At 40.6% G+C, this 16694-nt stretch overlaps 1 protein-coding gene across 2 annotated transcripts in view; it reads right to left on the bottom strand.

The window, feature by feature from the left end:
- drosha (drosha ribonuclease III) overlaps positions 1-16694 on the bottom strand; it is a 138173-nt gene that overhangs the window by 96713 nt on the left and 24766 nt on the right. For both annotated transcript variants that reach the window (XM_081601525.1, XM_008396408.3), the window contains exons 15-16: positions 11650-11749; positions 4844-4951 (exon numbers count right to left, since the gene is read on the bottom strand). In XM_081601525.1, the coding sequence (XP_081457651.1) occupies positions 4844-4951; positions 11650-11749 (208 nt within the window). The remainder of the gene's footprint in view (positions 1-4843; positions 4952-11649; positions 11750-16694) is intronic.

Raw genomic sequence — 16694 nt, 5'->3', positions numbered from 1 at the left:
AAGTTCACATTCATTTAGAAACAGCCATAATAATGTTTGAACTCAGGAAAAGTTCATAAATCAATATTTGGTGGGGTAACCAGGAGGTTTTCAATGGGGTAAATAAAGTGCTGCGGGTTCTTCATTTTACGAGAGCTGCATATATAATAGAAAAAAGTCAAATTTATAGTTGAATAGTTGAGCCAACCATCTGAGGCGACATTCTGTCAATGTAAAGTGGTACAGAAGTTTCATTTAGCAACCAACTGTGCGTTACCCCTTTCTGTGCTGATTTAAAGTTTGTTTTTGTGAATAAGAAACACAATTTTCATATTAATACTTTTAAAGTGTGCCTGTGCGCGTGTGTGTATGTAATACAACCGTTTTCAGCAACCAGTTCCTCCAGAACAACCAGGCAAAATTTGAACAGACAAACCAATCCTCCCCTCCATCCTCCATCCTCCATCCATCCATCCATCTTATCCAGGGTCGGGTCGCGGGGGCAGCAGCTTCAGAAGGGAGGCCCAGACTTCCCTCTGCCCAGCCACTTCTTCCAGCTTCTTCGGGGGAATCCCAAGGTGTTCCTAGGCCAGCTGAGAGACATAGTCCCTCGTTCTTTCGGTCATGACCATAGATGAGGGTGGGAACGTTGATCGACCGCTAAATCGAGAACTTCGCTCACAGGGCCCCCCGACGGACACGGTCGAACGCCTTCTCCAAGTCCACAAAACACGTGTAGACTGGTTGGGTGAACTCCCATGTATCCTCCAGGACCCTTCTGAGGGTGCAGAGCTGGTCCAGTGTTCCACGACCAAGACTGCTCTTCCTGAATCCAAGGTTCGACTATCCGATGCACCCTCCTCTCCAGTACCCCTGAATAGACCTTCCCAGGGAGGCTTAAGAGTGTGACCCCTCTGTAATTGGAGCACACCCTCCGGTCCCCCTTTTAAAACAGGGGGACCACCACCCCAGTCTGCCAATCCAGGGGAACTGTCCCCAATGTCCATGCGATATTGCAGAGTCGCGTTAGCCAACACAACCCTGCAACATCCAGAGCTTTAAGGAACTCCGGGCGGATCTCATCCACCCCCAGGGCCCTGCCACCGAGGAGCTTTTTGACCACCTCGGCGACCTCGTCCCCAGAGATTGGAGAGCCCCACCCAGAGTCCCCAGGCTCAGCTTCCTCAACAGAAGGCATGTTGGTGGGATTGAGGAGGTCTTCGAAGTATTCCGGCCACCGGCCCACAAGGTCGCGAGTTGAGGTCAGCAGCACACCTTCCCCACTATAAACAGTGTTGGTGCTGCACTGCTTCCCCCTTCCCGAGACGCCGGATGGTGGACCAGAATCGCCTCGAAGTCGTACAGCAGTCTGTCTCCTTGGCCTCTCCAAACTCCTCCCACGCCCAAGTTTTTGCCTCAGCGACAACCCGAGCTGCATGCCGTTTCGCCCGCCGGTACCCATCAGGTGCTTCTGGAGTCCCACAGGCCAAAAAGGCCCGGTAGGACTCCTTCAGCTTGACAGCATCCCTCACCGAAGGTGTCCACCAACAGGTTTGAGGGTTGCCGCCGCGACAGGCACCAACAACCTTGCGGCCGCAGCTCCGATAGGCCGCCTTGGCAATGGAGGTACGGAACATGGTCCACTCAGAATCAATGTCCCCCACCTCCCCCCGGAACGTGTTCGAAGTTCTGCTGGAGATGGAAGTAAAAGCTCCGTCTCACAGGGGATTCCGCCAGACGTTCCCAGCCGACCCTCACTACACGTTTGGGCCTGCCAGGTCTGACCGGCTTCCTCCCCCACCACCGGAGCCAACTCGTCACCAGGTAGTGGTTAGTGGACAGCTCCGCACCTCTCATCACTCGAGTGTCCAAGATATACGGCCGAAAATCTGATGAAATGACAAAATCGATCATCCAACTGCAGCCTAGGGTGTCCTAGGCTGTAATTCAAGAATGACCAGTAACTCCAGAAGCAGCAGTAATTTAAGAAACATCAGTTGGAGTAAGCATCAGTTTCAAAAACCAATCAATGGTACTAGTAGATCCAGGTCGGCACCCAGTATCTCAGCATTCCATCCAGTATCTCAGAGTTCCACTCTGGTACATGTCCTGGAAAACTGTACATGCCCACTTAAAGACTTTTCTCAAACAATGTCCCGGCTCCTGATTCTCTCGTTCTAAATCAGCCACCCGTTTTCTGAGAAAATCATTTTCGTCCAGCAAGTCTTTGTTTGTCCTGCGCAGGTCCTCGATTGTCTGTAGGTTTCTCAGGTTCACTACTACGTCCTTCAGATCATCCTGCTCTCTCATCTCTTTGTCCAAAGTCTCCCGTCCCGTCTTCAGATCCGTCAGGACCTTCTGGACTTCTCCTCTGCTGCCCGTCTGGATCTCTGCTGAACCTTGAACTTCTTCTCTTGCCTGCTTGTACTTTGGCTCTCTGTTATCCATCTCTGCACGGACTGATAGGATCTGCTCATGGAGAGAGTTGGTTTTTTTCTCCAGCAACTCATACTGTGTTTGCAGGCATACATGCGTGCAAGCACATGAATGAGTCTTAAGATGCTCCAACTTACATCGGAGGTGTTCAACAGTTTTCTTCAGCTCAATGTTTTCCTGTTTGAGCGTTCTGTCCATTATGTTCGCAATTTTTTATACGCAATGGTATCAAACTCTTAACTAGAAGCAAGTCTTCTTCTTCTGACTTGTACAACAAATGAGTTGGCATTAAAGGGGGTCCTCAGTGATGTCATAGAGCATGAGTGACATCACTGGCACATCAAAGCCTCTAGAAGCCTGTTGTGTGTGGGTGTGTGTTCTGTATTTGATGCCTTGTGGGCGGGCATATATACATCTATATATCTATATATATATCTATATATATATAGATATATATATATACACACACGTCTGCTGCGCTCCTGTGCGCCGCTGTCCTTCTGAGTGAGGGAGGGTCATGTCTTCAGCTCCATTTGTTAAAACCGCAGGATGAGTTCAGTTTAATTCTTTGCAGTGGCGGAGCTGCGTCCGTCCGCATTGGTTGTGCAGTTGCAGCGCACTGCGCTTGTTACGATACGCGCCGCCAGCTCCCGGTCAGAAAGACGCATTTAGTTCAGTGTTCATGAGATGATATTCAGAAAGGATTCTTTTATTGATTGGTTTTAGTTGCCTCTGATGAACTCTTTGCATAAAGTCTGTAATGTGTGCGCATGTGCACCAGTCAAGGGTGTTAGTTATAATCTGTCAAATGACCGACGGGCTTTAAATTTTCCTGTCGTTTAAAAAAATAACCGGTCAAATACGGAAAATATTCCGTTAACGCGACCTCTGCTCCAGGTGTGTGTCTGTGTCTGGTGAATTTTTCATTCAGTGGGGAGAAAATCCAGAAATAAATCCAGAAGTAGAAATACTCAAGTAAAAACTACAGTGTAGTAAAAACACTAATAAAAATACTTAAAAAAAAGTTACTGATGTAAATCTAATTGGATAAATGTAATTAGTTACTCCCCGACTATGACCGAGACAGGAAGTGGCTTCCAAGTTTGTCCCTACACCATGATGCTGCCACCACCGTGTTCCTCCATGTCATGAATACAGACTCACGCCATTCAGTTTCATTTCTGCAAACAAAGTCAAACTTCCAGAAATCTGCAAAACAGCCGAAACACTGAGCTCCTTTAAGACTAAAAAGGTTAGATTTGCCTTAGATTAGCAATAACTGGAACATTAACTAACATATTTGATGTTTATTTCCTTGAGTTTCTTTGACAAAATTAATTTTTTGCTTGTTTCATAATTGGTTACAGTATTAAGTTTTAATCAGGTAAAGCACTTTGATCCGCCTTGTTGCTTCACACCAAAGAAACACAATTAATACAAATAAACATGATTTGTCCCGATGCACTGTTTAACACGGTGGTGGCAGCATCATGTTGTGGCTACAGGGCAAAAATGGAGGAACAACTTTGCAAAATTCAGTCTTAAAAGTTTTAGAGTTTCTCTGCTTCAACTTGTCTGAATCAAATAATTAGCAAGACTTGAGTTTGTCTTGCTATGAGTTAAAATGGCCTAATCAAAGTCCAGACCTATATTCTTATGAGATATTTGTGGCAAACCTTAAAAACATTCATAGATGCTCTTCATCCATATAAGCTCGAGATCTTTTGGAAAGAAAAATAAGGGATTTTTTTTTAAATCTCTAGATGTAAAATATGATTTAGAGACAAAACCTCTAAAAACAGAAGCCGTAATTACAGTTAGAAGATTTTATGTTTCACGCAGCTTCGATAGAAAAAATTTAATTTTGATCTATAAAATAAAAAGCACAATAAAATACAATAAATCAAGCAGACAGTGTGAAACAAAAGGGGTATAAACACCTTTAAAAGTGGATAAAAAGACAAATCTAACTTGGTGGTTTGCTCATCAACATCTACCAGACCTTTGTTTTTTTTATGTTCAATAATCAATAGGGAGTTAATTTAAAAAACAAAGGATATATTTAAAAGGCCAACAGGTAGGAAACTAAAAATGACTCCTATCTGAAGAAAAAAAGGAACTGAAATAGTTCATTCAGTCCCAAAACGCCTTCATGTGTCACCAAATTTCTTTTTCATTCGATTTATGATTTTTACTATTCTAAGAACAGAAACTCAATTCAAACTCTGGTTACAACTTTAGAGCTTTGAGGCCTTTATTCTTTGACATCATCACAGGTTTTGCGTCTATGTTCTGATTAAAGCATGATTTAAAAAGGTGTCTGCTTTGATTGCCCATCATTTATTTAAAAAGGTGAATTCCTCGGAGACCCGAGCTTTAATGCGTTGCACGTAGCGCAGTTTGACAGCGCGTTGCTGCTGGATGTTACCTGGCAGACGTCGGAGCGGATGCCGGTTTTCCAGAAGCCCTGGCTGCTGAGCTCCACCGTCACCTCACGGCGCATCGTGTTCTTCTGCCGGATCTTCTGAAGAGCTTCCTGCCAAACAACCAGGCCAGTCAATTATTGATCGGCTGGAACGCGGCCTCCTGAAACGACTCCCCGTCCACACAAACACACTCCTGTCGCCGCGCAGGCGCCTCTTGTTTTACCCCAGTTTCCATGACAGACTGCCACATGCAACATTCTGCAACCTGACATGGTACGAGATACAAACATGGCAGAACGTTGAGGTTTAATCATGATGTAACACGTCTGCCATCGACTCTACACCAACACAGTTTTAGCAAGAGCACAAATTGTTGCTCTGCATTAAGCAATTTGAGTATTTTTCTAACATCCAAGCAGTTTGCAATGAAACCTGCGTTTCAGGCTAAAGAATTAGAATCATCTTCTAATTTTATATCATAGATACTAACCACAATGGCAACATACTACACTAGCAAGCTAATGCTAATGTAGACAGGCTAAAACTAATGTCAAAGTGTTAGTAGGCTAATGCTAAATGGTGAAATACTAAAAATACTAACACAAACTTTGGCAAGCTAAAGCAAAATGTTAACATACTCCTCCCATAATTAGTAAGCTAATGCTAAATATTGAAATACTGACACAAACTTTAGCAAACTAAAGTGAATGTGAACTAAATTACCCCAAATGCAAGACAATGCTAACATTGACAGACTAAAACTAATTCTAAAGTTAGTAGGTTAATGCTAAATAGTGAAATGCTAACAAACTTTGGCAAGCTAAAGCAAAATGTTAACTTCCTACTTAGAAATCAGGCTAATGTTGACAGGCTAAAGCTAATGCTAGTATTAGTAAGCTACATTGTGAAACAGCCATTTTGTGTAAGTGTTGAAAGTTTTTACAGTACTATATTTACTACATAGTATACTCAAAATATCACATGGTATTGAAGCTAATGCTACTTTTAGTAGGTTAATATGAAATGTTCAAATACTAACACTAACTTTAGCAACCTAAATGAAAGTGTTAACATACTACTCCAAATATGAGCAGGCTAATGCTAATGTTGACATACTAACTATTGTTAGTATTAGTAGGATAAGGGTAAATGTTAAAGTATCATTAAAATTAGTAGGCATATGCTAAATCTTGAAATACTAACACTAACTTTAGCAAGCTAAACAAAGGTGTTAACATGCCACCCCAAAAATTAGCAGGCTAATGCTAATGTCATTCTAAAATCAATGCTAATTTTAGGTTAATGCTTAAATGTTGATATTCTAGCAAGCTAAAGCAAAATGTTAACCTTACAAATTAGCATGCTAATGCTATTGTTGACATACTACCTTATGCTAGTATTAGTAGGAAAATGCTAAATGTTAAACTAAATTTTGCAATTTTTTAAAACAAAAATTAGCAGGTTAATTTTTAGGATAGTATTTATTTGTCAACCTACTAAAGTTACTATGTCAACATTAGTATGCTGTCATACTAATGCTAGTATTAGTAGGCTAATGCTAAATGTTAACATACAATCACTAAAATGAGCAGGCTAACTGTTGACACTAGAAACTAGACACATATACTTGGTAATATTCTGTATTTTTGCAGTGTGAAAGTGATTCTTATTTTCATCAAAATATGAATTCAAGCAATATTTTCCCCTCTAAATCTACTTGTTTCTCTTATATTCAATCTGAAACTCAAACAGGATCTCACAGAGCTGGTTGGACACAGATCCAACCTTAACGTCAGGAGACTGAGCAGAATGTCTGAGTCAGATATAAGGCAGTCCTGGATGTAACATAACCAAGATGGAGGCCGTATTGACAGCCTGCGCCTCCTTAATGTGTGTGCTCACGCGTGTGTTTCATTCAGCAGAGACAGCATCGACTCGCTCTGCGTTAGCCGTGATCTGCCTAAAATGGAATGCCAGGAATTTTTTGACTCGCCGAGGAAATAAGAACAACAAAGGCATGAATAAATAATGCCTTCCCACTTTGAACTGTGCATCAAAAAGAAACTCGCTCGCCCACGCGCATGCACCACCACACACGGCAAACCCTCCTGTGGACAGCCAGCCAGCCACTGTATATGGAAAGCAGTCATCACAGAGAAGCGTGAATCGTATGTAAACAGTTTATTATGCAGGGCCTTCAGCGGGGTCAGAGAACTGAGGGAAACAAGAAAAGTAAATAATTAACCAGGGAGGTACAGGCGCTCTGTTTCTGCTGGTCAAAGTCACGGCACATTTGACTTTTGCCGTCATCTCCTTCTGCTGAGAGGACTGTTTATATTTTGGATCAGGCTGAGGTCAAACACCAAACGCTTCCTGAAAATCAATGGCTGACGAAAGGAGAGCGCACATCTGTTGCATGTTCTCCTCGCTTTCCGTCGAGGCTTTTGACTTTTCTGCGTCAAAACGCGGCAGGTTAACTGGGAGACTTAAGCGTGAGCGATCCAAAACTGGAAGATTTAAGTTTCGAGTTAAGACTTTGCAACGTCTCTATTGTTCAATATTTGAAGGAAATGTTTGGTGAATTTCAGAATTTGATCTTTTTAGCTCAACATTTCTTGGATGGACGTGTGCTTTTTAATTTAAAATAACACACTCAGAATTAATTACAAACTTTTTTTTTATTAATTATGTTGGCATCATTTGGGAGACTCCATCTGAAGCACCAGGTTTCCACCAATTAAACTGTCATATTTGGTATTTTTATGGATTAACTGAAGAAATACGAACATCAACGTCAAATTTCAAATGGTTTTTTGTGTCAAAAACGACAGTAACTGAAATGAATTGATTGTAGAAGCAGCCAAACTTTTCCAGAAAGCTATCCATCCATCCATCCATCCATCCATCCATCCATCCATCCATTTTCTTGCACCCTTTTTCCCTCAGTGGGGTCGGGAGGGGTGCTGGTTCATCTCCAGCCAACGTTTCGGGCGAGAGGCGGGGTCACCCTGGACAGGTCGCCAGTCTGTCGCAGGGCAACACAGAGACACACAGGACACACAACCATGCACACACACACTCACACTCACACCTAGGGGCAATTTGGAGAGGCCAATTAACCTGACAGTCATGTTTTTGGACTGTGGGAGGAAACCGGAGTACCCGGAGAAAACCCACCATGCACAGGGAGAACATGGAGACTCCATGCAGAAAGACCTCAGGCTGGGAATCGAACCCAGAACCTTCTTGCTGCAAGGCAACAGCTCTATCAACTGCGCCACTGTGCAGCCTCCAGAAAGCTAAAAAACTGATAATCAAAAACACTTCAAGAGATTACAGCCTGGCGAGTTGGAGGAAATGTAAGGAAATAAAGGATAACAATGCAAAAACACAAAATCTCTAAGTATTCCTGGTCTAGTTTCTGGTGCAAATATCTTGAAATAAGACCAAACATTTCAGCAAGAGATGTCAGCTTGTTTTAAGAAAATAAATCCTTAATATTGATGAAAAAGTTCTAGTTAACTGACAGATTATTACATTTATAAAAGGGGAAAAATGTCCTGCTATTAGTGATGTAACATAACCACTATGTTTGTTTTTCTCCTGGATAAATGCCTTGAAGAGTAAATGTATCATCTGGCTTGTATAACAGTTGCTATTTAATTGTAAAATTATTCCGTATTTCCACTTTTAAAACTGAATTTTGGGCAGGTCATATTGGTTTTTTAGGTGTAGCTGATATTAGTGTATAAAAAGGGGCGTCGGCGCGCAGCGGCGCAATCAGAGAGGAAGACGCTCACCGTCAGGTCCGTGCAGCGGGAGACTTGAATTGACTGAACGTTTAGAACAAGTAATAAATCAAAGAAAAGAGATGAAATGGCAAGCAAGGTTCGCCCCAGCGCCGCGGATCGTGCGCTTCAGGAGCTGGATTGGAGCTTGTACCCAGGAAACGCCGCCAGGTGCAGGAGGACGCCGACGGAGCGAGAAGACGCCACCGGGGGGGAAAAGAAAGACATTCCCGGTGAGATCTGGACTTTACGTTTCTTTTTGGGGATTTTCAATGGTACCACTCTTTCTTTCTCATTTTTTGGGGAGGGGGTTTTTGACGCTTTAGATTTTTCATTTTGGATTGGGACTTTGGATTAAAATGGAGAAATTCTCCCAGGATATGGAACTCTTTTGTGGACAAAATTCGCATTAAAAAGGATCGGAAATATTTGGACATTTAACCATTTGGGTTTCTTTACTGATATGAACTGTGTGAATTAAATCTAACCTAAACTTATTTGAGGGATTTTCGATTACTGATTTATTTATCAGGATAACTATTATTATTTTACTAGTTTTTGGTTTTTGTAATAAATCATTGTTGCTAAAAGTCAAAAAATTTCATACTGAGTGGTTGATTATTTATTTTTGTTGTCGATTTAACTGGTGTAACATATTTTACCTGATGCCTGTGACGTATCCCCTTTGAGTGTATTTGTGAGTTCCGCTTTACATAGAAGCTGAATTTTACAGTGAAATAACCTAACAATTGAACTAGTTAGTGCCTTTTCCATCAATATTAAGGAATTGTTTACCAAAATCAAGCTCCAATATTTTGCTAAAAAGTTACTTGTAAGTTAGTTTTGTCTTATTTCAAATGTGCTGAGATACGTACTCTAGAAATTAGACTAAAAATACTTGGTAAAAGTTGTGTTTTTGCAGTGTAAAGCCCTATTAGAAACCACTTGTTGCATGCATTCTTATTGGTTGTGCAGGAGGCTCCACTTCTGCTTTTCAAAGATGTACAGTTGCATAATTGCGCATCTGTTTTCAGCCATTTTCACGTTGGGTTGCAGCTTATATGGATTTAAAGTGACCAGAAGCCCCAAACCAGCTCTAAAATCTCAATATCTAAGGAGGATTTTGTGCAGAAAGCGTAACAAACATGTTTCGTATCGCCCATAAACCCTTCCTAACCTGCTCAAGGAAGCATAACAGGCCGCCTTTAACGATGTGAGAGGGTGGTAGTTTGCAGCTTTGGTGTGAGGGCCGGTTCTCGTCACACAGCTGGTGTGAAAACCTTGGACAGGTTGTGTCCTGATGCCCATCAGAGGCTTTAGTCTCGCAGTGCTCCCCGAGGCATTAAATAAGCAGCAAAGCCGCAGCGCCGCTGACACGGCTAATGGTCCTGGTGGAGCCCGATGGACCCGCGGTGTTGAGTGTGCATGTGTTTGGCTTCACTAATTGCTCCGGCGCAGGTTGACAGTGGGATTGTCAGGGCCTGTTAGCTGGGAGAGCTTTGCGGCGCTACCTGGGAAACAAACTAATTGAGCTCAGAGTTGCTGCTCGTTATTGGTCGAGAGTGGATCAAACGATCCGGAGGAGGAGCCCGGATCTGCAGGAAAGAGCCGGTTCTCGGGGCCACACGCGCAGCGCTGCTGCGGCCGAGGGATCCCCTGCGGCTGCATGGTCATTACTTCACCAAATCCAAACCTGTTCCGCCCGCGCTCCCCCGGCGGAGGGCTGACCTTCACACCCGGCTCAGGAGGGCAGTTACCGCCGCTTTATTCACAGCTCCAAATTTATCTCAATTATGCAGCAAAAAAAAAGGGGCTCCGCATTTTTCATGCCTGACTTAAAACAATGGCCGCACAGATGGAGCCACACAACTTCTGCAGAACAGGGAGTCGGGTTTTTCCAGGCCTCCAGAACCAAAAGGAAACAGGGGAGGAGTCACATGTTTAGTTAAACCCTCTGAGTGAAAAAACAAAGAAAATAATATAGAAATGTTGAGTAAAAATGTTAAAATCCAGACAGAAAGCAAAAGCTTGTTTAGTCAATGGTTTTTTCTGCAAAAAACAAAATCTTACCAAGTCATTTCGTCTAGTTTTTCTACATCTAGTTGAAATAAGAAACTAACTGAAAAAGTAACTTTTTATTGAAATTGAAGCTCAAGTCAAAAACTCCTTAATTTTGATGAAAAGTTCCAGTTCAACTGGCAGACTGATGCACTTATAATAAATTTCACTAAAAGTGAAATAATCAGATTTTTTTCTTTCATTACAAGTTGTAACAATTTGCTACTCAGTTTTGCTTTGAACTAAAATATTGTGTAGTGAAAATATTTTAGTAGACTTGAAATAAGACAAAACTAAACTTAAAAAGCAACTTTTCAGCAACATAGGAGATCAATAATTCTTTGATATTGATTAAAAAAATACTAGTTCTCCTGGTAGATTAAAGTTTTTATCACTTGGTTGCAGTATTATCAGTATTATGACTGTTCAGTGGAAATAAATACATTTTGAAACCCGTTTAGTATTTAAAGACGCAGCTACAAAATGCTTCATAACTCAAATGATGATGCAGCAGATTTTAAACATTTTTTTTATCTTAATGGAAACTGATCTGTCCATCCATCCATCCATTTTCTATACACCCTTGCCCCTAATGGTGTCAGGAAGGTTGCTGGTGCCTCTCCAGCTGGCGTTCCGGGCGAGAGGCGGGGTCACCCTGGACAGGTCGCCAGTCTGTCGCAGGGCAACACAGAGACACACAACCATGCACACACACACTCACACCTAGGGGCAATTTGGAGATGCCAATTAACCTGACAGTCATGTTTTTGGACTGTGGGAGGAAACCAGAGTACCCGGAGAAAACCCACCATGCACAGGGAGAACATGCAAACTCCATGCAGAAAGACCGGGGCCGGGAATCGAACCCAGAACCTTCTTGCTGCAAGGCAACAGCTCTACCAACTGCGCCACTGTGCAGCCGTTCTGGGAACATAAAATCCGTCGGTTTTCTTTCCACCCACCTCTCTCTGCGTCAGCTTCTGCTTGTCGATCTGCTTGACCTTTGGGCTGTTTGCCAGCAGGTGGCGCAGTTTCACATAACTCTTCCACAGCTTCTGGTACCTGCAATCAGAAAACATTTCATGTTTATTTTGTCTTATTTCCAACATAACTGAACGCCGCCATCAGCCGCTGAAGAGCTGCCGTTGAGCTCCAAAGTTCGAGTCGATTGTTTCCGTCTTATCGTCCAAGCGGATAAAAGAAACGTTCGTTTCAAGCCTCATTTCTCTATAAATGTCATTGTCTTTGCTGTGATTTGCATGTGAAAGGAGGACGGGCGTTATCGGCAAGGTGACATGAACCCCCCCCTTCGCTCCATCCGCGCTCTCTTTTCAATCAGAGCCCTGATTGATGCACCGACTGCGGCCGTTCTGCTCCCATTCACCAGACTTTCTCCTCGTTTAGCTGCCATTATTCACTTATGATTACTGAGGACAGAGAGCACTGCAAAAACACAAAATCCTACCGAGTAGATTTGACTAGTTTCTGGTGCAAATATCTCAATCTGCTTGAAATAAGACAAAACTAACCAAAAAGTAACAATTCAGGGAAATATAGAAGCTTGTTTTAAGTCAATTTCTTAATATTAATGACAGAAAACTAGTTTTGTTATAACATGGTAAAAATGTCTAATAAATGAATTTATCTGCCAATTCAATATTAATGAATTATTTACTAAAAACAAGCTGCTATACTTTGCTGAAAAGTTACTTAGTTTTATCTCATTTCAATGTACAAGAAACTAAACCAATATTACTTTATAAAATGTTGTGTTTTGCAGTGCACTGTGAATACTATACAAAGCAAAAACACAAAATGTTACCAAGTATTTTTTATCTAGTTTCTAGTGTAAATATATCAGTTCACTAATTAGACCAAACTAACTTAAAATTAACAATTCAGTAAATATAGGAGCTTGTTTTAAGTCAATAATATTATATTGTAAACTAGCTCCACTGACAGATGATTTCACTGTAAACAAGAAATTTATCATGTTATAAAATTACTAAAAAAGTGTTAACATTTTTTTGAGTTATTTACTTAAAACAAGTTTAAAAGTTACTTCTAAGTTAGTTTGTCTTATTTCAAATTTTATATATTTGCACTAAACTAGACCAAAATTAGCTGGCTACATTTTGTGTTTTTGAAGTGCAACTTATAAAAACATAATAACAAATAGCTACATTTTAACTTAACGGGAAAAAATTCTTGTTTCAATGGCAGATTTTTTAAATCAGGAAATAAATATCTTATAACTGCATCCATCTGCCAGGGAAACTACAACATTTTTAATTAAAATTAAGGAATAATTGACTTAAATCCAGCTCCTATTTCTTGCTGTAAGGTTATTTGTAAGTTAGTACAACGGAAATAAGACTTTATAAAGATTTTAAAGTAAATTTCTATCAAAGGACACAAAGATATCAAGCATCTTAACACCTGATGACAAACGTTTACACACGCAAATAAATTATAAAATGACAAAAACTGTCAAGCTCAACTGAAACTAGACAAAATTCCTGGTAAGTTTTTGTGTTTTTCAGTGTGGAGTGATGAGAAAGGAGAGCAGTGGATGAATTTCAGAGCTTTATTAGTGGGGACTTCATTACAGTCTGAGGCGGCTTTACCGCCCCGATTATCGGCTCACAGCGATGGGAGAGAAATGAGGGGAAGGTCCAGCCTGGGCGGTCCCCAACCCGCGGCGTTGACCTTTCCACGGATCCGCCGCGGCTCTGGGAAGCTTTCATTAGCTGCTTCTCTATCCACAAGTTCTGCAACGCTTCTCAGACGCGCTCGAATGAATCGAATGAATCTCGTCACTGAAAACGTCCATGCAGACGCGGCGAGGAACAAACCGCCTGTCCTGCTGATGTCCTCAGAAAATCATAGAAACGCCCATAGATTATTTACACACGGTGAAAAAAGTAGAGTTATTTCTGTTAAGTCTGGGGATTGAAGATGATTAAAAAACAACAATTTTTAAATATAGAAGTGCAAAATTAAAATCTTAGGTCCAGTTTTAGGTGCAAATATGAAATAAAACAAAACAAACTTACAAGAAATTGTTTCAGCAAGACAAAAAGCTTGTTTTAAGACAATTAATTTAATGAAAAATGATATTACAAGACATTTCTCCCATATTATAAGTGAAATAATTATTGATTCCTATTTGTTTCTGAAACGTTACTTGTTAATTTTGTCTTATTTCAAGTGAACTAAGACTTTTGCACTAAAAACTAGATGAAAATACTTGGTCATTTGTAATAAATGCTATCTTTATGCAGTTTACAAGATATTTATATAAACATTCAAATCTTTTATTGCATCATGTCGATTTTTTAAAGTAAGTAATTTCTTAATATTGACAAAAAAGTACTTAATGTCATGTTTTAAGTGAAATAATCTGCCATCAATATTAAGCAGTTACTGACTTAAAACAGGCTCATAACCTGCTGAAAAAGTTACTTATAAGTTAGATTTGTCTTTTTTTAAGTGAACCGGGATATTTGAACTAGAATCTACTCTGTAAAATTCTGTGTTTTTGCAGTGTATGTCCTTCATAATCACAGGGAAGGCTGTTAACTTTACAGTACTGTAGTCACCAACACTCTCCAAAGAGCTTTTATAAAAGAGCTAGCTGTTCACAGAGTGATGTATGCAAACATTAACGGAAAGTTTAGTGGAAGAAAAAAATGTAGTAGGGAAATAAAGACGAGCAACAAGGAGGCAATAAAATAACCACATAAACAAAACACAAGTCTAAAGGAAAACTGATAGTGGCAACTCACTCAGTCTTTGGTTACCTAGCAACAACCTGAGTAACATGCGCAGCGGCCATTATTTCATTAAATTAGAGATGCGAACAGATTAATGACACACGGTGAAGTAAGTGGTATCATTTCTGTTTGATGATTAAAATATAAACATAAAAATGTCATGCTATGACCTACACAGTCGTAGGGAAGACTGCTACAGCTGTCCAGCAGACAAGAATATCAATGGAAAGTTTAGTGGAAGGAAGAAAAAAGACAAGCAACAAGGAGGATTAGTAAGCAAAGCCCATTCTACTATCTGTTAGCATAACTGGTTGTTGATGCAAATAGCTGCTAGCTTTATTGGCTGCTAGCTTAAGTAGCTGTTAGCTTGATTAGCATTTAACATGAATAGCAGCTGCTAGCTTTAGTTTATATTAGTAGAATCCATCAAAAACTGGTTTGTTAAGACTGAATTTATTCCAAATTAAAAATATTTCAGTTTGACATTTAGATATAAATAATAAACATTTATTTACATTTTATTAAAGTAGCTTTTAATGGATGTGAATTACACGGTTTTCTTTACGTAAATCAGAGTAAAAATCACCTGAATGTCGGTAAATATCTGTAAATTAACACCTAACTGCAGAATATTAACGTAAATCTGAAACGAGGTAAACAGTTTTTACTTAATAGTCCCAAACTGAGGCCTGGAGACGACATCAGGACACAAAGCGGCCAATCACAGCGCAGAATGCTGATTAGTTTCTCTGCTTCGGTTCAGAAAAGACTCGGCTGCTCCTGCAGGCATGAATGTGACAGGAATCACTTTCAGCTCGTGTCAGGTGCTGCTTTTATGGATTCAGAAAAATTTTTTAAAAAGTAAAGAAATGGAGGCCCGAGTGGAAAACAGACAGCAGGTTGAAGCGAAGCCGCAGATTTCATCTTCTGTTTACCTTTTTCTGTCATTTTTAATTTATTCTCTGCAGTGATTTCACTCCTCTTCCATCATCCTGATTTATTTCTTCTCTGCGTACGTTCCCTGACCTCTGACATTATCATAGCTTTTGTGTCCGTCGGGCGGGGAGCAGAGAAGGAGAAGAAAAGTTGATAAATGTTGCTGCTGATGCGTCTGCAGCTACGATCGCCGCTACGCGCGTCATTAGCTGCGATCAGAAATCCAGCAGCAGGGTTTCCCCCAGAAAACTTGCCCCGGTGGTCGGGGCGTTGAGGTGGTCCACCGGCGGTCCACCGTGTTTTTGTATTAAAAGATGTTAAGTTGACAGGAAATGTAAAAGTATTAGTGTGTAATTATAGGTCACGGGAAAACATCTCCAGTGAAATGGTATTTAAACCCACAACTAGACTAAAAACTAAAATTTGCACTTCTGTTTAATCCAAATTAAGTCAGTGGCTCCATCAGGCCTCCCAGGGCTTCATGGGCCCCATAAATACTAATATTTTAAAACAGAATATTAAATGTAACACTAGTTTATTCAGATTATCAATGCTGTTAAATTTTATTCCGTTCTTTAGGCGTACATAAATTAATAGATTTTAAATTGTTTAACATTTAGATTCAAGATTTTAAGGAGCTGGCAAGTTTACTTTGTAAAACTTCAAAGAACAATATTCATAGTTAGATTGTTTTGTTACCATAGCAACAATCTGATGCTGTGAGTTTAATCTTTGAATTTACACAAATTAGTAAACTGTGATTATAACTTATTGCTTTTTAGGCTGGCCAATTAAACTACTCCCTTCGCCTATATTTCATTAAATCTAACTGTTAGAGGTGCTGATCTTTTTAGGAACAAAAGGGGCCCCTAAGTGAAAGTCTGCTCAAGGCCTCAAACAGCCTTGGACCGGCCCTGCATGATGAGGTAATCTGCTGCACTGCGCAGATATGCGCAACAAACGGGAGATTTAATTCAATGCAGCTAATGTAACTTTAGTAGCTCTTCCATTTCATGTCTGTTGAGTTTTTAATAATCGTCACAGAAACTATTTTGGTTGGTCGAGTTTATGGGACGAGTTTCTCAGATCTCCGCTCGGCCCCGCGGATAAACTCTAAATAGACGACGCATTTGATTTGGTTTGATGCATCGTGTAACCGGAAAAAATACTAAAAATAATAAAATAATATAAAATCAGCGTGATGCCTTACAGACCGGAGGGCACGAAAGCTCCTCACCGGGCTGAACCTGCATGATCAGGTTAGCGCTGCTGGTTATCCACAAACTCTCCAGCCA

Source organism: Poecilia reticulata, chromosome 20 (genome assembly GCF_904066995.2).
Source record: "Poecilia reticulata chromosome 20, P_reticulata-male-v2, whole genome shotgun sequence".
Taxonomy (NCBI): Eukaryota; Metazoa; Chordata; class Actinopteri; order Cyprinodontiformes; family Poeciliidae; genus Poecilia; species Poecilia reticulata.
Note: the sequence above shows the minus strand (reverse complement) of the source record. Positions and strands in the feature narration are given on the sequence as shown.